At 40.8% G+C, this 23,472-nt stretch overlaps 2 protein-coding genes across 7 annotated transcripts in view; one reads left to right on the top strand and one right to left on the bottom strand.

Annotated features, from left to right (window-relative positions):
* Window positions 1-17,809, bottom strand: part of LOC149144199 ((S)-coclaurine N-methyltransferase-like) — a 199,890-nt gene extending 182,081 nt beyond the window's left edge. The window contains exons 1-4 of one of the 5 annotated variants that reach the window (XM_089446189.1): window positions 17,715-17,809; window positions 17,474-17,497; window positions 16,908-17,206; window positions 16,709-16,817 (exon numbers count right to left, since the gene is read on the bottom strand). In XM_089446189.1, coding sequence (XP_089302315.1) covers window positions 16,709-16,817; window positions 16,908-17,112 — 314 coding nt within the window. In that variant the 5' untranslated portion in view covers window positions 17,113-17,206; window positions 17,474-17,497; window positions 17,715-17,809. Of the gene's footprint in view, window positions 1-16,708; window positions 16,818-16,907; window positions 17,441-17,473; window positions 17,498-17,714 lie in introns of those variants that run through there. The other 4 variants (XM_089446190.1, XM_089446191.1, XM_089446188.1 and 1 more) reach the window with 4 other exon arrangements.
* Window positions 17,810-18,269: 460 nt separating this feature from the next.
* On the top strand, window positions 18,270-20,366 carry LOC149144198 (pentatricopeptide repeat-containing protein At2g03880, mitochondrial-like). Of its 2 annotated transcripts, XM_089446187.1 has the most exons (2): window positions 18,894-19,154; window positions 19,382-20,366. In XM_089446187.1, exons 1-2 carry the CDS (start codon window positions 19,038-19,040, stop codon window positions 20,174-20,176), a joined length of 912 nt encoding a protein of 303 aa, XP_089302313.1. In that variant the 5' UTR covers window positions 18,894-19,037; the 3' UTR covers window positions 20,177-20,366. The 2 variants fall into 2 exon arrangements, with proteins under 2 accessions (XP_089302312.1, XP_089302313.1); XM_089446186.1 differs by having other exon boundaries at window positions 18,270-20,366.
* The last annotated feature ends 3,106 nt before the right edge of the window (window positions 20,367-23,472 follow it).

The following is a 23,472-nucleotide window of genomic DNA, read 5'->3' as shown; positions in this document are numbered from 1 at the left end:
TATAAGAAGAGGTCAATGGGGTTGGAGCGTAACACAAAGGAAGAGCGAGGTTCCTTGGCGGATTGATTTTCCAGAGAGCAGCAGTCAGCCAAAAGGAAGCAGGAGCAAGAGGGAGATCAGTAGCAGATTTCTGGAGGAGGATTCCAGATCTAGAAGAGTCAGGAGAGGAGGTTGAATTATTTTCGCAAGTGCCTCAAGAGGGCAATTTGATTTAGCTAGGAAGGAGGTCCTTTCAGATTCCAGAGGCCAGGAATATTTTCTAGAGGGCAAGAGAAAAGCTTCCAGAGGCAACAATAGCCTAGACAACTGATTCATGAGCAGATCCAAGTAGTGTGTAGAAGGGACTACGCAAGCACTACGCAGAGGCCTACACAAGGGTTTTCTGGGGCAAAATTCAAAGATCCATTTGTTGTCGAATTGTTTGTGGAGAAGGGAAATTTTCCCATGATAATTTTGCCAGTATTTCTCTCATATTGGATTGCTAGATTAAGCATCCAAATTGTTCTCAGATTTTCACTGTTGCATAATAATAAAAAGTTCATCTGCTGCACCGGTTTTCCCACATTAGGTTTTTCCAGGGACAATTTTCCAAAAATAACTGTGTCAATTTTTTTATGTGTGCGCATCTATATTTCTCAGTTCCTGTTTATTTCTACTATGTTTTTATTTGTGAAGAATTGCAGTGTGATTTAGTCGTTGTTTGTTGTAGAAAATAAACTACATAATTAATTAGTTAGAAGAATAAATTTCCAGGTACTGCAATTTAAGGAAAATTTCACACCTTCCAAAGCTCAACGAACTCATTTGAAGTATATTCTCCACCATTGTCGAACCTGAAAACTTTGATTCTCGATCAACACCTTGAAGTCCTTGAACATATCAAATGACTCATCTTTATGTTTCAAATAGAATATCCATGATTTCCTGGAGAAGTCATCAATAAATATTATGTAGTAGAGATGGCCACCAAGAGAGTGCACTAGCATTGGTCCACATAGGTCATGTTACCCATCATTTTGTGGGTGATATCCCTAGGAGAAAAATTTCTCCATGATGGTCCTCAACTGGCAGCCAGCAGCCCCTCATAGCCACCAACTAGCTCGATGTGCCATTTCTCCACCACCTGAGCCAACCATGTGGTCCCTAACCCATCTATCATGATCGTATGTTTGTTGTAGAAAATAAACTACATAATTAATTAGTTAGAAGAATAAATTTCCAGCTACTGCAATTTAAGGAAAATTTCACACCTTCCAAAACTCAATGAACTCGTTTGAAGTATATTCTCCACCATTATCGAACCTGAAAACTTTGATTCTCTATCAGCGCCTTGAAGTCCTTGAACATATCAAATGCCTCATCTTTATGTTTCAAATAGAATATCCATGATTTCCTGGAGAAGTCATCAATAAATATTATGTAGTAGAGATGGCCACCAAGAGAGTGCACTAGCATTGGTCCACATAGGTCATGTTACCCATCATTTTGTGGGTGATATCCTTAGGAGAAAAAATTTCTCCATGATGGTCCTCAACTGGCAGCCAGCAGCCCCTCATAGCCACCAACTAGCTCGATGTGTCATTTCTCCACCACCTGAGCCAACCATGTGGTCCCTAACCCATCTATCATGATCGTATGTTTGAGGGTGGGCCTCCCAAACCTAAAGGTATGCCCTATTTTTGGTAATTGAGTATTCTAGTTTATTTATCATGGAAACTTTGGGTGTGGATTAATGGGGGGATTCAGCAGAAAGAGTGGTCTAGGTCTATGCTCTTGTCTCCTAGGTCTCTTTTGGGATGTTAAGCTTGCACCCTAGTCCCATCGGATCTCTTTTACTGATCTATTGGTTTTAGGGATGGTACTACATGGGAAACCCTAATTTTGGTTGCATGGTCCTGCTCCCTGATTCGCATATATTACTCGCCTTCCGCTCATTACACCCCCATCATCTCTCCTCCCACTTGGGTCCACATTCCTCCACTGGGTCCACATAGGGTCAGCCACCCCCTCCCCTTGCCCCACATCTTGGGTCGGGCCTAGAATGATGCCCGGAGGTTGATGCAGCTAAAAGAAAAAGAAAAAGCATAATTGGCCACATTCAACAGGAAATTGTACCACAAAATGCAAAAGATGGTCAAGACAAAAGAATTTAGCACGTGGGCAAAAGCCATGACATGAGCTCTACCCCATTCCATGGCCATCACCCTGGTTCCTACATGGCCTTTAATGAGCCTCCTTTATCATTCAAGAACCCATGATTGTCCCAACCCCCGTGGGCGATGAACTACCCCACCTTATAAGGGGGTATCCACTACTATACTTTACACATCATGCTCTCATTACCTAGAGCCCCGAGTAGTTAACCAAAGAAAATCATAAAAAGGAAAAAGGCATATGAAGAAGGGTGGAAAAATCAAGGTCGGGGCTCTAGGAGGAACCAAACAAACCAATGCAACTGAAGTATCTGCCTAATTCAAGACGCAGATTAGCACACTCCTTCCTGTCAGGTACCAATTTGTCTAATGCTTCCATATATCCTGTAGATACCTCTGGATCTATATGCGGTTTGACTCTAACCCCATCCCCAGGTGCAGGTTGGCCCAACCAAGATGGAGAGTAGTATTTTGGCATAAGGATATACACCAAGGCATGTAGTGGAACATTAAGTTTATTCCACCATGTACACACACAATTGTGAATCAGTGTATACAAGTTGGGATCATCTTTCTGAACAATATCTTTTATTTGCCCCAACATGGTATCCATCTGCTCATACACCTCCCCAATCACTGGTTTATCTGTATCTGCAAAACGAATCATGTGATAAATGGGCTTGGTGAATTCCAATACTTGCCTCACATGTGCCAAAAAATGACCATCAAGAGCGGTCTCCTCCACCTGTTCAAAACCTTGTTTGTCCGCTGCATTTGTAGCCCTTTCCTCTAATACCTACTAGTGTGGACTTGATACTCTTACCTTCAAAAGGTGTCTAAAGGTGAGGTAATAGCTAGAAAAACTACTCTTCGCAATCTTCAATAGATCCAATCTTGAGTGACTGCGGAAAAGTCCATGGGTATTGCTATGATTTGTAATAAATTTTCTCATTTTTTTGCCTCTCTTGTACAAATCACCAATCCATTTGTATTATTGGTTTTTGTTCTTAATAATATCATGCATCAAAAGGTTCATTGTGTGAACCAAACACCCAGACCAAAATATGTTGGGGTATTTATCCTCAATAATTGCTCCCATTGCCTTACAAATAGCAGCATTATTAGTGATGACTTGGATGACATTGTATGGCCCAATACGTTCAATTTTTTCAAGTAATGGTTCTGCAATGTTGATGTCGGTCTTGAACTTGTCTAAGTAATCATATGCTGAAAGAAAGATGGCACCACTAACCAACACAACAAGAACACTTATCAATGGCTTGCCTTTTACATTTGTCCATCCATCAAATACAATGGACACACCATGCTCAGTCCAAGAATTTGTCATTCTACTCAAAGGATGTGATATTTTTGTTTTTTCATGATCAAGTCCAATGGTTCTAGCCTTGTCATACCTAGGGCTCTTGTATCCTTTAGGGGCATCATTTATGGCAGAAACCATTTCATGCCAATAAGGTGAGTGAAGAACATTGAATGGTATCCCACATGCATAGAGAAAATGGTAAACTTTTGAATCCACATCATTCCTACACCCTTCATCAAGGAAATCTAATATGGTTCTATGCCTTAAAGAGATGTTTGGTGACCTTGTGCCTCCATATCCACTGCCATGGGAGGATGCTGAAGGAGTTCTTTGTGCATGTTGATGTGATTGTGAGCTTGGTTCAAAGAAACCCTTTGATTTTTTAGATTTGTACCTCCTCTTCGCTTATGTATTTGGCTCTATCTACTGCTGACACACTTGCACAAGTTTTGATTCCTATTTGTTTATCTCCATCCCATGGCCTTTGCCCACAGAGGTGCCTTTTGTCACGGGTGTATGAACCTGTGTAATTATTATTGCAATGGGGGCAATGAAATTTAGTGGTTCCACCCCCTTTCCCTGCTTCAGGCCTAATAACATATTTCCACAATGGGGTTTGGCCTTGTTTAGTTTTTTTGCGTTGAATCATGTTCACTCTCCTCCTCCTCACCAAGGTACTCCTCTCCGGGGTTTTCATCAAATCCACTATAACCCACTTCTTCATCCTCTTCTTCATGTTCAACCCTCCTTTTTCTACTCTCCAACACCATTATAACCAAAAAAAGAACCAAGAAGAAGAAAAAGCCAAGCCATATAACCATGATGTTTGAAATTTGAAGTTTTGAATCTGCAAAAAAATGGAGGAATGGGAATGGGAAATAGAGATTTTTTTATTTTTTATTTAGCAATGAACATAAAAAAATGCTAGACTAGAGTGTATATCCTACCTCTTTGGCCTCTAATCCCAAGCTCCAATCTCCCCTTGCAAGCTCCTCAAACTCCTTCAAGCTACTCTCCTTGCTTCAATCTTTCTCTTGCTCCAAACTCTCTTGCTCTCTCAATGGGATGAAGTGAATAATGGGAGGGGGAAGGGTCTATTTATTTTCCCCCCTCCCCTTCCCTCTCTCATCTCCCCTTTTCCCTAGCTTTCCCCCCTCTCTATGTCGTCGTTGCCCTCCCTCTCGGTCACGCAAGCTTTTCTTTCCGCTAGTCGGGAGTGATTTTCTCAATGGGGGAGCAATCACTCCGGGAGCGGTGCTCTCGACTTTGCTCTTTAGAAAACCAAGGAGCGAAATTTTTTTGTTGGGAGTGCGCTCCCAACCCGCTCTCGAATCGCTCCTGCCCGGAGCGCGAATTGGGAGCGGGATCGTGAGGGGGGGTGCGCTCCCCGCAACCCTGTTCCTAAGGATATTTCATGGTTGAAATTTATCTTGATAAGCCATATATTTTGCAAAACGAAGTAAAAGGTCTTTGAAGTTGATCTCATTTGCCCTAGTGCTAAGTGAATCTACCTTTAAGGCCTCCTTGACCAAGAAAATCAAATTCGAATTCATAATAATTCTTGACTCCAATCTCCCCAAAGGATTAGGCACTGGTCTACCATAGGTGATCACCCGAAAACTTATTTTTCTTCACCTTCTCCTCTTATTTCTAGGTCTAACCCCATAGGTCGCCTAGGGCATCGAATATCTCACAATCTAGCCATTCAAACACTTCGATTTTTGGTCCACAACTGCGTTGGTGTGTTCTTAGGAAGCCCTCCAAATTTCATGATATTATGACGGTGGGATCTTGAGATATCACAACTTCACAAGCCCTAGATCGAAGCCCAATTCTTGCCCTTCGCTTCCCTTAGGCTATAGAAACCTCACTGGGATACTTGCATTGCCTTTCATTGAAAATTCATTCCTTGATCCCTTTCCCCTCCCTAATTAGGTCAAGCGTACCATTGGTTGCTAAATCCTATCCCTTTGACCTAACGTGGGTCCACTTGGTCTCATGTGGTCCAATATCTTATCAAAGTCAACTCTTCAAAAACCACTTGGGAAACCAAGTTCCACAAGGATTTTAGGGTTTAGGAAGCTCCTTTACAAGTCACATTCCCTAAGCCAAGCCCTCAAATCCCTACTCCCCTATCCTAGAGAATCTTGTACCTTGCTTAAGAAGCAAGCAAGTCCCACTCTTGAGTCTCTCCTAGGAAAGGGTTATCAAGATCACTTCACACCCATCTTAGTTGATCTATCCTTCATAAGTGAATCTCTATATATCGAGTCTCCTCCCATCAGTGAAATTATGTAAAGAGTAGGAAGCTTTAGCTGTGGTGACAGTGGGCTTTAGCTTCATTGTTGCTCTTGACCTAGCAAGTGTCCCTCTAGGACCCCTTGCTAGTTTGAGCGGTAACAGGTCAGAATGGATGAGTTGAAGAATATCATTAGTCTTGTTCTTGCTAGAGGGGAATGGTCCCCTTGTCTTCCTTCCACTGGCACACACCCCGAACATACACCATCATGACTAGCTTGAACATTAGGCATCCCGGAAACCAACTTTCTCACTTTAGGCAAGGCTTCAAAATGTAGACATGTCAACCTTTGGTTCCATAGCTTATTATTTTTCCACAATACTGGAGTCTAGTATAGAATCTTGAATCACTAATGCTACCAATCCAAGTATCACAATAGGACTACTTTGCACAACAGAATAATATACAACAGTAAACCTACTAGTGCACAAAATATACACAACTTTTTACAAATTTAATCAACAACCCAACTTCATTATATTAATCAATATGATAATGCAATAGTCTAGGGCTCCTGTAGCAGGGATAATGGCCCTCATACACCCACTAGTACAATAATACAAGAACAAGATACATTGATCATCTAGTTGATGTTGCGCACCATCACGGCTTCTTGATCGTATCTTGAACACACTGCGGGTCCCTTCGCTTCCGTTCTGCAGTACTGCCTCTATCAATGCACCAACTCCTTTAAGCCACTGAACTCAACTCTCCAATCTGCCCTCTAGCTGATCATAAGTCCATCTACAACCAACACATAGGGTCTTCACACTCACTAGCTGCTCCTTAGTCTTTCAAGGCCACAACACTTTGAGTCTTCTTGCCCACTGCTTTTCCTCAGCTACTTAGGAACTTCTTCCCACTATTGTCTTCTTGTGTTGCTCCAATGAAGACAAACATAGGGCAGGAGAGTTGCCACCTATCAATGTCAAACGTCCCTTCTCTAACAATGAACTTGGGCTACAAACTACTCCTCTATGACATCCTTCTTTAGTCCTTCAAAGATCAGTCAATGAGCTCATCAACTCTGCCACTCCTAGCAACTCATTAGTCCTTCAATGCACTGCACTTAGGGCACACTTGGAACACTCTCTCGCTGCCCTCCAACAATGCACAAGTGTCCAACCAAATTGTCCAAACTAGACTACTACATCCACTTAGCATCAAAACCACCTTAGATACATCAACATACCTTCATATCTTATTGGTGCAACTATTGTAGCCACACTCACTAGTTAGGGAATCAACACAGACTTGTTTCAGCGCTCCAAAATTACTCGAGCAATCCACTAGAGATTGCGGCCTTCCTTCCATTACCTCCTGCTCCTATCCACTGACATCTGGGCTAGTTTCCAGCCTAGAAAAGGCCTCATGACACCCTCCTTTTGCCACAGAAATTTGAGCTCGACCTTTCTAAAATTGTTCCATAGACTAGGCCTACCAAAACAACAGAGAAAGACCCTTAAACTCCACATACCTACACCCAGATTAGTCTTTTTCTCATGAGGCCTGCTTCTGCTCCTATTCAGACCTAAAAGAGACACCAAATAAACCACAAACAGTCCCCAACACTTCGTCCTTATCCTCCTTGAGCTCAGTTGCCTCAGATGATGTATTTCTATGGAATGATGCACTTGGATGTGAGAATAGAACTCCATCTTCACTTCTATTTATAAACTTTTGTGAGAGCTTCGAACGAAATGTCAAGAGTGCCAAACTAGCCCTAGTCGACCTGCTCTCCTTGACAAATTAACCACCAGCCACATATAAAAATTAATATCTCATGATAGAGACCTCTGAGTTGAGTGATTTTTATTGCCCCTTTCTACTCTAAGGGTCCTCTAACACCTTCATTTGTCAAATCACTCAAAGTCCTCATGGTTTTGGCCCCACATCGATGGGTATTGTTGTCGCCTAAAGTGTACACCTAAGGCGCAATGCTCAGAGTAGGGGTTGTCACTCTAATCCCTACTCAATCCGTTTAAGCTCTCTCCTAGACAAGCTAAGGGTGGTAGTCCCTAAAGATGGTGATGAGGGGAAAACCTGTTGGAACAACAAGTCCTAGGAGACTAAGGGCATGCCAACTACTCCTCTAGGCAACTTGAATTAGGACTAATTAGCAAGTATAATTATAAGATGAGCAATGTGTATGTATTAAATGATAGAATCAATTTGAGGTCAATATGGCAACAATAAGATTTAACAGACTAAAGACCAGTGCCTTATAACAATGCTCAATGAAGATTATATCACTTGCACAATAGAAAAGGCTTCAAGTTACAAGATAAGCAGTGTTGCAAGAAGATGTTAGTATTGAATCAAGATAATTGAAAATATGAGTGATAAACTTTAAAGGACAATTGCAAGGAAAATACAATAAGCTTGAAGGGGTAAGAACAATGATGTAAAACTTTGCAATTATAGATTGAGCTCACAAATCCAATTACCAATGATCAATGATGATGAAAGAATGCAAGACCTATCTATGTGAAGTGCAAGATCTTGGTTACTTTTAATTAAATGCCTAGTTTAGATGAGATCCTTCTCCTCAATACAGAGGGTTGTAGAGAAAACTGTTGGGGAAGGAGGCTAAGGCCTCATTAACGATTAACGATACCTCCCCAAGAGTTTTAACGACCCAAGTGCCTCCATTCCTACAAGGGATTGCCCACAAGAGAACTGCAAGGTCCTTGTTTTAACCGTTGAGCAAGGGTCAAGTTTCACAAATTGGATGAAGAAGGTGGTCCTATCTTTCTATACAACCAATTTTATGCTTGGAGGATAATTTTGATGATGCAAAACTAGACCTAAATGACAATGCAAATGTTTCAGTGAGAGACAATTATATCAAGATGCTTCAAGAAAGCTATGTCCACTCATTTAATATCAAGATTGATTTAAGCACAAAATAAGATCAACTTAATTCTATCCTACTACTTAGTACTAGTTTAGCTCATTTAATTAGTTAATACGTAAATAAGAATTAATCCAAATATACAAGTCTTGCAAGGAAAAAGAGAGCTCAATACGATGTTAGCCAGTAGCTTCCCTCAAAATTTTCCAGTCTAAACTGCTCATCAATTCCATAATACCCTATAGAAACCCTTTCCAACTACCAAACACCACTTCAAACTGTATAGGATCTCACAAGTAACGAAATACTATCAATAAACCACAATGACATCTAACACAATGCTTGTTAAATTGGCAACTAGGGTCAAACTTCATGTGGGTCATCTTATTCATGGCTAATAATATTTTTATTAGATTCCTCTCGTCGAGAGGCGTAGGATTGATCTAAAGATCATCCGATTCCAATAAGTATTTATGGAGAAATGAATTTATTTTGATTATGGAGTTATTATCAAGCCGACCTACAACTCATGTAGGCTCAGAAGCCCAACAGTCGCATCTATTCAAACATCAACGTTGTGTATAAATACAGGAGGACTTTTCCTCATTTGCACTCACTCATCTCATCACATCTCTCTCTCTCTACTACGCAGAAAAGAGTCTCTTCTCTACTGCGCAAAAAAGGGTCTCTCTCTCACACATGTGAAGTCGGAAGCTGCTGAAACTGAAGCTGCAACTGCAGATCCAAACTTTGACCAGTGTTGACCATCAAACCTCCTCTTTTGAACTGCGTTGTAGGTTCATCTGAACCTCCTCTCAAGGCTGCAACTTTTGGTGGTGGAATCAAGTCGATCTGACGGACGGTTTGCGAGATATCAACTACCCTAGTTTGAAGGAAGCTGTTGAAACTGAAGCTGCAACTGCAGATCCAAACTTTGACCAGCGTTGACCATCAAACCTCCTCTTCTAAACTACATTGTAGGTTCATCTGAACCTCCTCTGAAGGTTGCAACTTTTGGTGGTGGAATCAAGTCGATCCGACGGACGGTTTGCGAGATATCGACTGCCCTAGTTTGAAGGAAGCTGCTGAAACTGAAGCTGCAACTACAGATCCAAAGTTTGACCAGCGTGGACCATCAAACCTCCTCTTCTGATCTGTACTGTAGGTTCATCTGAACCTCCTCTAAAGGCTGCAACTTTTGGTGGTGGAATCAAGTCGATCCGACGGACGGTTTGCGAGATATCGACTGCCCTAGTTTGAAGGACGTTGTTGAAACTGAAGCTACAACTGTAGATCCAAATTTTGACCAGCGTGGACCATCTAACCTCCTCTTCTGATCTGCGTTGTAGGTTCATCTGAACCTCCTCTGAAGGCTGCAACTTTTGGTGGTGGAATCAAGCCGATCCGATGGTCGGTTTGTGAGATATCGACTGCCCTAGTTTTGATGATGAAGTCGCTAATGCTGATGCTGCTGATCTAGGGTTTGCTACTGTTGATATAAATCAGATTTATTGTACTATTTCTCTCTGCTGAATTATTGAAGATAAAAGAAGATTTGATCAAAGGGTTTCCCCACACATTATGGGGTTTGTCCCTGGCTAGCCGCCACATCTTGTTTCTCTTGTCTTGGATTATTTTCTATTGATCATTTAATGTTCTATCTGCACTTTACTTTATGTACATGTGATTGCTAATCTATGGAATATAATAAGAAAAAGGAGTAAATTGTTATAAGCATAGAACATACCATAACTTAACATGGTATCGGAGTTGAGGTGAAGACAAAGCCCGAGCAAGAGCAAGAGCAATCACCAAAGAGAAGATTGGCAAGGCTATCCTAAAAGAACTATGGGGTCCTCAACACTCTTTCCTGCCGAAGACAAGCTCCGTAAGAAAGCTGACTATCGCGTATGGAAGATGTCTATCGATCTAACCCTAGAAGATCAACAAGTGTTGGACCATGTAAGAGGCAATATTGTTGAGGCTCCGTCAAATGCATCCGTTGCTGCCTGGAACAAATGGAAAAACGGGGAAGTCAAAACAAAGAAGATCATCCAGGACTCTATCGACAAGCACTTGGTGGCCTACATCTCTGAACTGGACACCTCCAAGGAAATCTACGATAGACTGGTGAGTATATTTAAAGTTAATGATGCAAATCAAGTTTTGTTTCTTAGAAACAAACTAAGGGAAATCGAGAAGGGTAAAGATGAGAGTATGCAAGCATACTTCTTAAGAATCACCGAGATCAAGAATGATCTCCTATCTATTGGGGAGACTATTACTGACAGAGAAATGGCACTCACGACTCTTGGAGGATTACCATCCGAATGGTACGTGTTCAGGACTACTCTTCTGAACAATAATATAATTCCTTGTTTCGAGGAATTAATGGCTAGATGCATTCAAGAAGAAACAAGGGTAGAAGAGCAAGAAATGCCCATGCCTAAAGGTCCTCCTGCTGCCTTTTCTTCACATGCTAAGAAAAGAAATAATTCCGAGACTAAATCAAAAGGAAAGGCTGGACCTAAGGGTCGAAGAAAAGGACGATGTTACATCTGCGATAAAGCAGGTCACTATGCAAGGGAGTGCCCTAAGAGAAAGGACTCACACCGGGACGATGATCAAAATCCCTCTGGTGGCAATCAAAGGAATGACAAATTCAATAGCAAAGGTAAGAGGAGAGCTGGGAATCAAGGAAGAGGACAACCATTCAAGAAGGCTGGAAATTCGAGGATGTATTAAATGCACCTGACCTCAAAAAGAACCTGGTGTCCATCTCAGCAATGGAAGACAAAGGCTACAAAGGCTACAATGTAACCTTCAGCGATGGAAAGGTACGTATATGGAAAAATAATCTTAAATATGCTTTCACTCTTGGGTTTCGAGTTGATTCTTTATATCAGGTCGGTGGAAGTCCGCTAGGTGTCATGTCTTGTGACACAACTCTTCAGTCCGAACTTTGGCATCGGAGGTTTGCCCACCTTCATTATAAAGCTCTACCCGATGTAAGACAAATGGCAACAGGGATGCCCGAATTTCGAGTAGAGAAAGAAAGTGTATGTCCAGGATGTGTCGAAGGAAAGCTCAAAAGGGGACCATTCCCCTCAAACCAAAGCAAGACCTCCGATATATTATAGTGGGTTCACTTAGGCATATCTGAGGCTGGCATTAAGAGGGAGACTACTACACCACATACTCCTAAGTAGAATGGTGTGGCGGAAAGGAAGAATCGTACGATTGTGGAAGCTGTCTCTATGGGTAGATGATGTATCAATGCTTAATGTGGAGGAACCCATGGATCCTATTTATCCACCTGAGCCTTCCTCTTCTAGGAAGAGGCCTTCATGGCTTAGGGGGATACTTGATGATGCTGAAGGACATGTTGCACCCCGAGGAACCTTCCGTGAAAGTAAGAAACCTAACAGGTATCAGGGATACCTGACCATCATGAGCACGATCATACAAAATGAGCCTTCATCATTCTCAGATGTCGTCAATCATCAACTATGGAAGGATGCTATGATCAAAGAATATGAGTCTATTATGGCGAATGATGTCTGGGAAGTAGTTCCCAGACCCCAGGACAAGACAATTGTTACTTCAAAATGGCTTTACAAGATAAAGTTGCAACAGATGGAAGTACGGAATAGTATAAGGCTCGTTTTGTTGTTCGTGGTTTCTCCCAGATATACAACCATCCGCTTGATCATAGCTCTTGTGGCTTCACAAGGATGGAACCTACATCAGATGGATGTCAAGACCGTGTTCATGCACGGTTCGATCAAAGAAGAGGTCTATGTGGAGCAACCCAAAGGATTTGAGATTTATGATTGAAAATCTCATTTATGCAGGTTGAAGAAGGCTCTCTATGGGCTGAAGCAAGCACCCCGAGCATGGTATGAGAGGATCGATAGCTACTTGATGAAGCTGGGATTCACTAGGAGTGAAGCCAATCCTAACCTTTACCTTAAGGTTGAAGATGACAAGCCTCTCATACTGGTGTTGTATGTGGATAACTTCTTTCTAACAGGTGCATACCCTCTCATTCACAAATGTAAGAGGGAGTTGGCTTCTGAATTTGAAATGAAGAACCAAGGACTTGAAGTGTCGTAGAAGCCAAGGGAAATTTTCCTATCTCAAGGAAAATATGTGGTGAAGATTCTGAAAAGATTTGGTATGATGGACTGCAAGCCTGTGACTACCTCGAGGATCTTAACTTTTAGAAGTTATATGGTAGTGATGTCGGATCAGATTTGGGAAATGCCTCTGAGTTTCAAAAACTCATTCGCGTTGATGTTCCTGGTGAACCTCCGTCCGAACATATGTTTTGCAATTAGCATTGTGAGCTCATATTTGGTTGAGCCTCACTAGATTGGTGCCAAGAATCTTCTTAGATGTCTTCAGGACACGATCTCTCATGGATTGAGATACACTGCCGCAAATATGAAACTGCATGATTATTCGAATGTTGATTAGGCAGGTAGTGTGGAGGATCACTGAAGCACTTTTAGTGTTGTTTCTCTTTGGATTCTGCTTCAATATAATGGATGAGCAGGAAGCAGAAGTCGGTTGCCATAAGCACCGCCGAGACTAGATACATATCTATGAGTATGATCTCGTATGAAGCTGCCTGGTTGGGGAAGCTCTTCAGTGAGTTGTTTGAACACATACCACTGTTATTCTCTGTAATAACTAGAGGTGGGATTCAATTATTGAGGAATCCCGTATTCGTCGATTGCTCCAGCAGATAGACATCATTTGGGATATGGTAAGTCGATGAGCAAGGAGACTCCATCGCATTAAGATGATGTACAGGTCGATACACCTTGTCACCTCGAGGAAAGATCTAATCTGTGATTTTCCCAAACCACTTGGAGTCGTCAAGAAACCCTTGTACAAGGGTCCTGCATGTTGCATACATTGAGCTCTGGGAGTTCTGAGGGCTTGCGGTTCTTACTGGAGCAACATACGACCACAGGGTGACTCACCATCCCCTAGTGGTGCGCACTAGAACAAGATGATTCGCTCTCTTGTGGGACAAGATGATTTGCTCTCTTGTGGAACAGGATGATTCGCTCTCCTGTGTAGCATGATGATTAGTTCTCCTGTGAGGCCTGGATTGATGTGTTCTCCATGGCGATTGTGGCAGGATTGATGTGTTCTCCTGTGAGGCCTGGATTGATGTGTTCTCCATGACGGCCTGGATTGATGTGTTCTCCATGGCGATTGTAGCAAGATTGATGTGTTCTCCTGTGAGAACGGGATTGATTAAGTTCTCTTGTCGAGACATCCTACCCATGCAGTCTGGGACTCATGGGAAGTACCTCTCATTTGATCAATGAGCAGGGAAATGAAGTTAGTGACCATAGTAGTACCGATGGATGTGTCGTTGTATCTAACGTACTTCCTACGCTAGGATGACCTCCATTGATCTGGGATCAATGATACTGGTCTGGGACCAGTGGTAGGAGTGGTACATTCTATGACACTGACTTCGGGTCAGTTGAGACTGGTCTGGGACCAGTGGTACGCACTCTGAGACTGACTTTGAGTCAGTGGAGGATGTTACTAGTCTGGGACCAGTGGTAGGAGTTGTACATACTATGACACTGACTTCGGGTCGGTTGAGACTGGTCTGGGACCAGTGGTACATACTCTGAGGCTGACTTTAAGTCAGTATGATACATCCTCGATCATTTCTTCTTCTTCATAATTCGGACAAAAGCAGAGCAGAACAAAACAAAGCAGAGCAGAGCAGAACAGAGCAGAGCAGTATAGATCAGTACAGGGCAGAACAAGACAAAGCAGAACAGGTAGAATAGAGCAGAGCAGGGCAAGGGTCAAGCTGTACAGGGCAGTGCATTTGATGGATGAATAGTAGCGACCGACAGACAAATTGCAGATGAAGTTCTCCCTAGTTGAGAGGGAGTGTTAAATTGGCAACTAGGGCCAAACTTCATGTGGGTCATCTTATTCATGGCTAATAATATTTTTATTAGATTCCTCTCGTCAAGAGGTGTAGGATTGATCTAAAGATCATCCGATTCCAATAAATATCTATAGAGATATGAATTTATTTTGATTATGGAATTATTATCAAGCCGACCTACAACTCATGTACGCTAAGAGGCCCAACAGTCACATCTATTCAAACATCAACGTTGTGTATAAATATAGGAGGACTTTTCCTCATTTGCACTCACTTATCTCATCACATCTCTCTCTACTGCGCAGAAAAGAGTCTCCTCTACTGCGCAGAAAAGGGTCTCTCTCACACACCTGGAAGCCGGAAGCTGCTGAAACTGACGCTGCAACTGCAGATCCAAACTTTGACCAGCGTTGACCATCAAACCTCCTCTTCTGAACTGCGTTGTAGGTTCATCTGAACCTCCTCTGAAGGCTGCAACTTTTGGTGGTGGAATCAAGTCGATCCGACAGATGGTTTGCGAGATATCGACTGCCCTAATTTAAAGAAAGCTGCTGAAACTGAAGCTGCAACTGCAGATCCAAACTTTGACCAGCGTTGACCATCAAACCTCCTCTTCTGAACTGCGCTGTAGGTTCAGCTGAACCTCCTCTGAAGGCTGCAACATTTGGTGGTGGAATCAAGTCGATCCAATGGACGGTTTGCGAGATATCGACTGCCCTAGTTTGAAGGAAGTTGTTGAAACTGAAACTGCAACTGCAGATCCAAAGTTTGACCAGCGCGGACCATCAAACCTCCTCTTCTGATATGCGATGTAGGTTCATCTGAACCTCCTCTGAAAGCTGCAACTTTTGGTGGTGGAATCAAGTCGATCCGACGGACAGTTTGCGAGATATCGACTGCCCTAGTTTGAAGGAAGCTATTGAAACTAAAGCTGCAACTGCAAATCCAAAGTTTGACTAGCGTGGACCATCTAACCTCCTCTTCTGATCTACGTTGTAGGTTCATATGAACCTCCTCTGAAGGCTGCAACTTTTGGTGGTGGAATCAAGCCGATCCAACGGTCGGTTTGTGAGATATCGACTACCCTAGTTTTGATGATGAAGCCGCTAATGTTGATGCTGCTGATCTAGGGTTTGCTACTATTGATATAAATCAGATTTATTGTACTATTTCTCTCTACTGAATTATTGAAGATAAAAGAAGATTTGATCAAAGGGTTTCCCCACACATTGTGGGGTTTGTCCCTGGCTAGCCGGCACATCTTGTGTCTCTTGTCTTGGCTTGTTTTCTGTCGATCGTTTAATGTTCTATCTGCGCTTTACTTTACGTACATATGATTGCTAATTTGTGGAATATAATAAGAAAAAGAAGTAAACTGTTATAAGCATAGAACATACCATAAATTAACAGTGCTAGACTGCTCATCAATTCCATAATACCCTATAGAAACCCTTTTCAACTACCAAACACCACTTCGAACTGTATAGGATCTCACAAGTAACCAAATACTATCAATAAACCACAATGACATCTAACACAGTGCTCACATAAACCACGGTGATTTGGAGATGAGATTGATGGAACCAACTTGATTTGAAGATGAACATGACGGAATGAAATCAAAAGTAGTGGAAATTCTCCAATAAAAATAACTAGAACTTCTCTTTCGACGAGTAAAATAAGAAAATTAGAATCAGATTAAACCTTTTTGGGTTAAAAATTGCTTTTGTAGTTCCATGGGGCTAGTTGAGTTAGTGAAAAGAGACAGTCCGAATTTTCAGTCAGTACTACCAAAATCAACTTCCTCCAGTGAGTTCAAGCAAGTCTCGCTGGAGTTAGATTTAATTCACAATTAACCTTCCAAAATCTGTAACTTAACCTTTCTGTATAACAAGACAGAAAATGTAACTGAGAACTTTTTAATGTGGGCATGATATCTTATGTATACAAAACAACCAGACCGGAGTCTTTGACAACGTGCCCACGTCATTGAGGAAGCCCATTTGAGGAAACAACCCGACACTAGTTAAAGCACAAACCTTTATGCACCATCCTAGTATTTAATATCGTTTGGATCTCAGGGCATTGTATTAACTAGGCGTTAAGAAAATTACATCAAAATTAAATTCTCTGATTGAATTCAAACCTGTATTTGAGATGTTTCCCAAGCACAAGCTTGAAGAATGAAGTGGGGAGTTCGTAGTGTTGGGCTTTGGCCGCTTCAGTGTTCATTGCTATTGGCATCTGTTTTAGAGCTGCGTGCATTTATAATGCAAACTTTATCAAACCCGTGGAACTTAGAAAGAAATGCAGAATCAGAAAGTGCGATAAAAGAATACCAGTACCGTTGACGAAGGCCATAAGATCTGCAAGCTGAAGGCTGGCATTGAGCTTGTAGCCGAGGCGCAGACGTCTGGCCAAGAAAGCTCGAGTGAGTTTCCTGATGATGTAGTCGGGAACCAGATTTGCCTCCAACCAACGCATGAATACTCTCACAGATACGTTGTATGCAACATTCATTGTTCCTCTCGGTTGTTTGGTCTCCATCATTTCATTTGTAGTCTCAGTTCGAACTCAGGAAACTCAGCTTCCGAATATATGGGCCTATTCTACTCATTTTTTAAAATCTGAAATTCTGCATTATCTTCACATACACTAAAACAACCATAAAAGTAAATTCCTAAACATAAATATCATTATAAATTCCAACCAAAATATGTTAGGGGAAACCAAAAAATAAAAGAGTTTATCCGCTGGTTAACTCTTCTCATTCCCAATCCGGCCGTCGTTTCCTGCAAATAGTATTGAACGAACGAACGGGTGCAATAAAGCTTCATACAACATGAAAGACCAAAGGTCCAATCAAAAGCATGGCTGGCTGTACGTGGCAGGGGAGATGCTAAATCATTACCTTCATGCGTGGCTACAGCGGCACGAGTCCTATTTCCAATCCTATAACATATTTATGACACTCTGAGCGGCACGAGTCCTATTTCCAATCCTATAACATATTTATGACACTCTGATATGCGCCGGAAATAACCTTTTATAGAAAAAAAGAAAAAGCTGCACGTTATAAACGGCTATCTCCCGAACATGTCAGGCGTCATAAATATGTTATGGGGTTGGAAATAGCTCTTGCCCAGCGGCACAGTCTGCATGTCCTGTAAATGCTAAAAGATCCAGCTGTTTGTCGACTTCATGATCGACCAATCATGCACGGCTCGCAGGCTCCACGTTGTAGATTTGTCGACCTCATTATCGACCAATCATACACGGCTCGCAGGCTCCACGTTGTAGATTTCTCGACCTCATTATCGACCAATCATGCACGGCTCGCAGGGCTCGCAGGCTGTACGGCGTAGAACACTGCAGCATCTTTTTGTAGATTTCTCGACCTCATTATCGACCAATCATGCACGGCTCGCAGGCTGTACGGCGTAGAACGCTGCAGCATTTTTTTGGAGTTGTTTTGGTGATATTTTTTCGAAGTTTTTTCGGTGGGTTTTTCGGTCAAATTTCTCTAAAATTTGGCAGCAATTTATTGAAATTGCAAGTTTGATAGCTAATTTCTGCACAATCAAAGCGTCCTAGAGATTTTTCAGGGATCCAAATATGCAGTTAAAAAACCATTTTTACGCGGTAATGCATTTCCCTTTGAAATGAATTACCTCAGCGGATGCCGTGTCCTATTGTTGACCTAGATTTATGGTGTTAGACGATTGAATGATGTTGGATCGTTGATCCTCACACTGTCCTTTTGTCTCCCAACCCAATGGATAACATATTGTATGCCTTCGCCAGAGCAAAATCAGGATGCGGCCACCGTGCGTTTCAAATCTACTGTCAATCCACCACGCCCTATCTCACATATTGTATGCCTTCGGCAGAGCAAAATCAGGATGCGGCCACCGTGCGTTTCAAATCTACTGTCAATCCACCACGCCCTATCTCACAATCAACAACGTGAGCTACAGGGTTTTGGGCTACAATCAAAACAGTATGAAAATCGCCAGTGGCACAGTTTTTACAGACTGTGGCATTCCGCAAGCTCCTGTTAATCTCACTGCCTCTCTGTTTAAACTTGCTGGTTCGTCCTACCAAAGTATAACCCTGGGAATAGGATGCCCGGCAATAGGAAATTTGCCTGTGCTCAATGTCCCAACAGGGGCGTTTGAAAGAAGCGCTCCATCCTCTACCTCCCATGGATACCCGAAAATTTCAGCCAGACTCCCATACTTATGCTTCCCTCTTGCAGGTCTGTCGCAGTACGAATTTCTTACCCCAAGCCAAACTCGTCCATGCCCACATCATATTAACTGGATTTAAGCTCAATAAATTCTTGGACACCAAAATTCTGATTGCGTATGCCAAGTGCGGGAGTCTGGTGCATGCGCGCCGAGTTCTAGAAGAGTTACCGCAACCAAATGTGGTCTCGTGGACAACAATGATCGCAGCGTACTCCAAATACGAGCATGATGACGAGGCTCTGGGATTGTTTTATCGAATGCAGCGATCCGGTATCAGACCAGATGAGTTCACGGTCGCCAGTGTTCTTCCGGCATGTGCTAGCATGGCAGTTCTGGAACACGGTAAGCAGATCCAAACCAATATCATTAGAAGTGGGTTTCTGTCTGATGTCTTTGTGGGCAGTGCTCTGATAGATATGTATATTAAATGTGGGTGTTTGCGGGATGCACGCAAAGTGTTTGGCGAAATGCCTGCACGAAATGTTGTTTCATGGAATACTATGATCACAGGGTATGCAGAGAATGGAAATCATGAAGAGGCATTGAGTCTATTTTGTGAGATGCAACAGGTTGGCGTTGGACCAGATGAATTCACCTTTGCCAGCGTCCTCCCTTCGTGTACCAATCTTGTGGCTTTGGAGCATGGCAGACAGGTCCATGAAGACATTATTAGGAAAGGGCTCCAGTCTGATGTCTATGTGAGAAGTGCCCTGGTAGACATGTATGCTAAATCTGGTAGCATAGAGGACGCTCGCAAATTCTTTGACAAATTGCATTTACAAGATGTGGTCGCCTGGACGGCAATGATTGTTGGGTATGCTCTGCATGGTTACGAGAAGGAGGCCTTGTGCATGTTTGAGCAGATGCAAGATCTTGGCATGAAGCCTGACCATGTTACCTTTGTTGGTGTTTTGTTTGCTTGCTGCCATGCGGGGCTAGTGGATGATGGGTGGCATTACTTTCATTGCATGAGTCGAGATTATCAAATTATGCCTAGAGTTGAGCACTATTGTTGCATGGTTGATCTCCTTGGTCGTTCTGGGAAGCTTAATGAAGCTCTAGACTTCATCAATAAAATGCCGACCAAACCCGAAGCTGCTTTGTGGGGAACTTTTCTCAGTGCTTGTAGAATCCATAAGAACATAAAGCTTGGAGAATATGCAGCAGAACGTGTTATTGAGTGTGACCCTGAAACTGCCTCCCACTATGTGGTATTATCAAACATCTACAGAGAGGCCGGTAGATGGAATGATGCTGAAAAAGTGCGAAAAGTTATGAAAGACAGAGGTATAAAAAAGATGCCAGGTTGTAGCTGGATTCAGGTCAATAAGACAGTACATGCTTTTGTTGTAGGAGATGGCTGAGACATGAGAAAGGGAACGTGCTGAAACCAGTTTTAAACCACACATGCCATAGACAATTATGAAGATCAGGAGTCATGTGGCTTGTATATATGTGAATCAAGGAGGCTATTGAAGTATGTGTTGACTGTTTTAACGGATTTTGGATTGGTGGTTAAGCTGGGGTGGTGATATTCCTCTACCAAGGTTCAAATCATCAGAGATATTTTTTGCCCTCGTGGACTGTTTTGACCATGTAAGTGCACCGTTGGGTACACCATTCCTTGCAGTTGGGGTAAGGTGCAAGTCTTTGGCAAGTTTGGCAAAACAGAATACCCCAGCTTAGCCAATAGGGTTAGGTGGAAGTCCTGGGCAACTTTGGCAAAACAGAATACCGCAGCTTAGCCAAAGGCTTTTAATTTGAATGTTACACCCAGAGTAGAGAGTAAACATGTTTGCCACATCTCAATAAATAAAAACAAGTTCAAGAAGAAAGGTATGTGGCGACTGCATTCTGCCACCGACTTCATCTCCATGACTTGCACAAAAGTTCCTTGCGCAGAACACCCAGTACTGTTGGTACTAGAAAGATGGACGGTGTTCTAGAAGAACATAGTGGAGACTCATGAAGAACATAGTGTTCTAGAAGAACATAGTGGAGATATTAATGTGTGCACTCTCACTTCATGAATATCAACTCTAGTAATTAAATTACATCCATATCCTTGAGAGCTTGTGTTATCCATGTTGATGTAATTAGATGTAGCCTTAAACCTATTTATTTAAGGAGAAGCACCATTAGGAAATTTTAGGAAGCTTCTCTCAAGAGTAGTAAGTTCCCACAAATTCTATTTTGTATTATTATCGAATAAGAATTGATGTTTATCTTCCTTTTTTATTCAGTGACCTTATCTTCTTTAGCACATCTCTAAACATATTTAACTACTCTCTAAAATATCTTAATATGTTGTTAACAGGAAATCTATATAGGATTCTTTATAAAAGTTGTTACTACACTTTTCCCAAGCTACCTTATCATGTTCATTAGCAAGCATCTCTTTTGTAATATTGAGTCATTTGTGGACATTAAAAGCATTTTCCTCTGACTTTCTTTCTTTGATATTAAGTTTTTTCTACTGATTGGAGATCATATTACATGATGCATGATTAACAAATGCTTCTTATTTGTACAAAAAATACACTGGAGATATAAAAGAGTTAAGACACATGATAAATGAAGAGTTTGGTTTTATTTATCTAGATCACAATATCACACATATGAAAATTATTTCACCATTTGAAAAACTTATCATTTCTTTATCCACTCACTATATGAGTTCCATTGGGAGTGTAGAGCCTTACAACAATAATATATTAGTGCAATTTTCAAAATTTCATATAATCTACTAATTATCAGCACTAAACTCTTTATAAATGAAGTTGAAACACTAAAAAAGGATGCTTGTCTTTTAATTTAAAAGAGAATTATCATGGTAAATTGGTATAAGAATATTAGTAGAAAAAATCACCTAGTTATAAGCCTAAATATTGGCAAAGGCTAATTCTTCATGTGGCATAATCAATTAACCATGTGATCTTGCTACATGATGCAAAAAAAATGACCCATGGATCCTAATACTTTTTAGGGTTCTTTTTCAATTCAATAGGCTTTTCTTCTTCTTCTTCTTCCTGAGATGGTAAAGATAATGACTCAAGAATGACTCTAAGCTTACTAGATAACCAAATTCTCAACATACCTTGCAATTTCCACACTAGCCACTTACGGATTTTCAAACATCAATGTTTAGATAATAAATAATGGATGGCCATAAAAAAAATATAAACATTAACACCAAAAATAATAATAATCACATGAACCTACTGAGAAAGCGGAAACACATAAGATATCATCTTCACATTGGATACTTTGGAGAAAGGCAATCTTGAGTACCACGATCAAATAAAGAAACACGAAAACACATAAGATATCATCTTCGCATTGGATACCACGATCAAATAAAGAAACACCAGACTACCGGAGAAGTGACTGTTAATTTTTAAAATTTTGATATAAACATTGGTTTTCAAGAGAAATTGCAATTAGCAATGTACAAATTACTGAATAAATAATTACCAATTAAACTTTTAAGTCACGTTTTAAAGGTGCAATTAAGTTGAGCTTTCATCTTGTCATTCAATTGATAGACACTGAATATTAAATATATAGGAGTAGCATGTGAGTGTTAGTTTTATAAAGAATATTCTTTTTATTATTAATAAAAATATAGATAGTTAGTTTCATTTTAAAGGGTTATAAATACAAGACTTAAAAGGTTGTAAATATTTAAAGGGTTGTAAATATGAGTTATTAATTTTTTTTACTCAAAACCTGATAAATAGCAATTTAGCAATTTATTTTTAATTGAGTGACTCAAATTCATGTTTCTTTAGGTTGAAGGTAAACCCACTAAAGTGGAAAAAATTGTGATGCTAATAATTATAGGGATTGTCATCATGGGGTGATAAGAAATTTAATATTAGAAATGCAACAACATAAATGTTCACAACAAATTTAGAGAGATACACCTTGTTGAATAATGCACACACTACATGGATAATGAATTTCCGCACTTTATGCCTTACGGCGTTTTCTTTGCAACATCTGGTGCAAATGCTAGTAAATAATACAAATCAAGATTTAAGCTCAATTTTTTCCGCGGGATTCCGTCAACGGAATCTCCAAAAAGTTGCACTAAAGACAACTCCATGTTTTTAGTCCCCGCCAAAGAGTTAAATTTGACCCGTCCCCTACCCATCACAAATTTACCCATCACAATTTTTTTATGATGTTTTATTTTTAAACCACCTTTCACATAAACTTTAATATTTATTTTTACCCTTCATAATATTTTTCTTTTCTTATAAAAACATACTCCGTGATTTTATTTTTTTACATTTTTAATATATAATCTCTATATAATAAAAAGAAATTAATTAAATATATACGAACAGTTTATCAATTAAAAACATTTTAAAAATTAAATTTTCTAACATCTTAAAAAATAAATTTTGCAAGAATTTCAAGAAAGAATATTAATGAGGGGAAAATTTGTGAAAATCAAGCCAATGTGTTCGAATTCATAATATATGATAGGGATAACAATTAAGTAAAAGAAAAAAACTCAAGCGAGCTCACCATTTTACTTCCACTAACAGCGTGTGTCACATAATTTAGAATATTTGAAACATTTTAACTAAATATTCTAAATATGACACTCCATAACTAAATAGGTTGGTACTGGAATGACAATTCATATTCT

Source organism: Pinus tabuliformis, chromosome X, assembly GCF_031772625.1.
Source record: "Pinus tabuliformis cultivar Carrire ecotype Pingquan chromosome X, CPIR1, whole genome shotgun sequence".
In the NCBI taxonomy this organism is placed as follows: domain Eukaryota; kingdom Viridiplantae; phylum Streptophyta; class Pinopsida; order Pinales; family Pinaceae; genus Pinus; species Pinus tabuliformis.
Note: the sequence above shows the minus strand (reverse complement) of the source record. Positions and strands in the feature narration are given on the sequence as shown.

Bases quoted from the DNA above. Each gene is read 5' to 3' on its own strand.
- LOC149144198 (XM_089446186.1), top strand. From the start codon at position 18,719: ATGTCCCAACAGGGGCGTTTGAAAGAAGCGCTCCATCCTCTACCTCCC.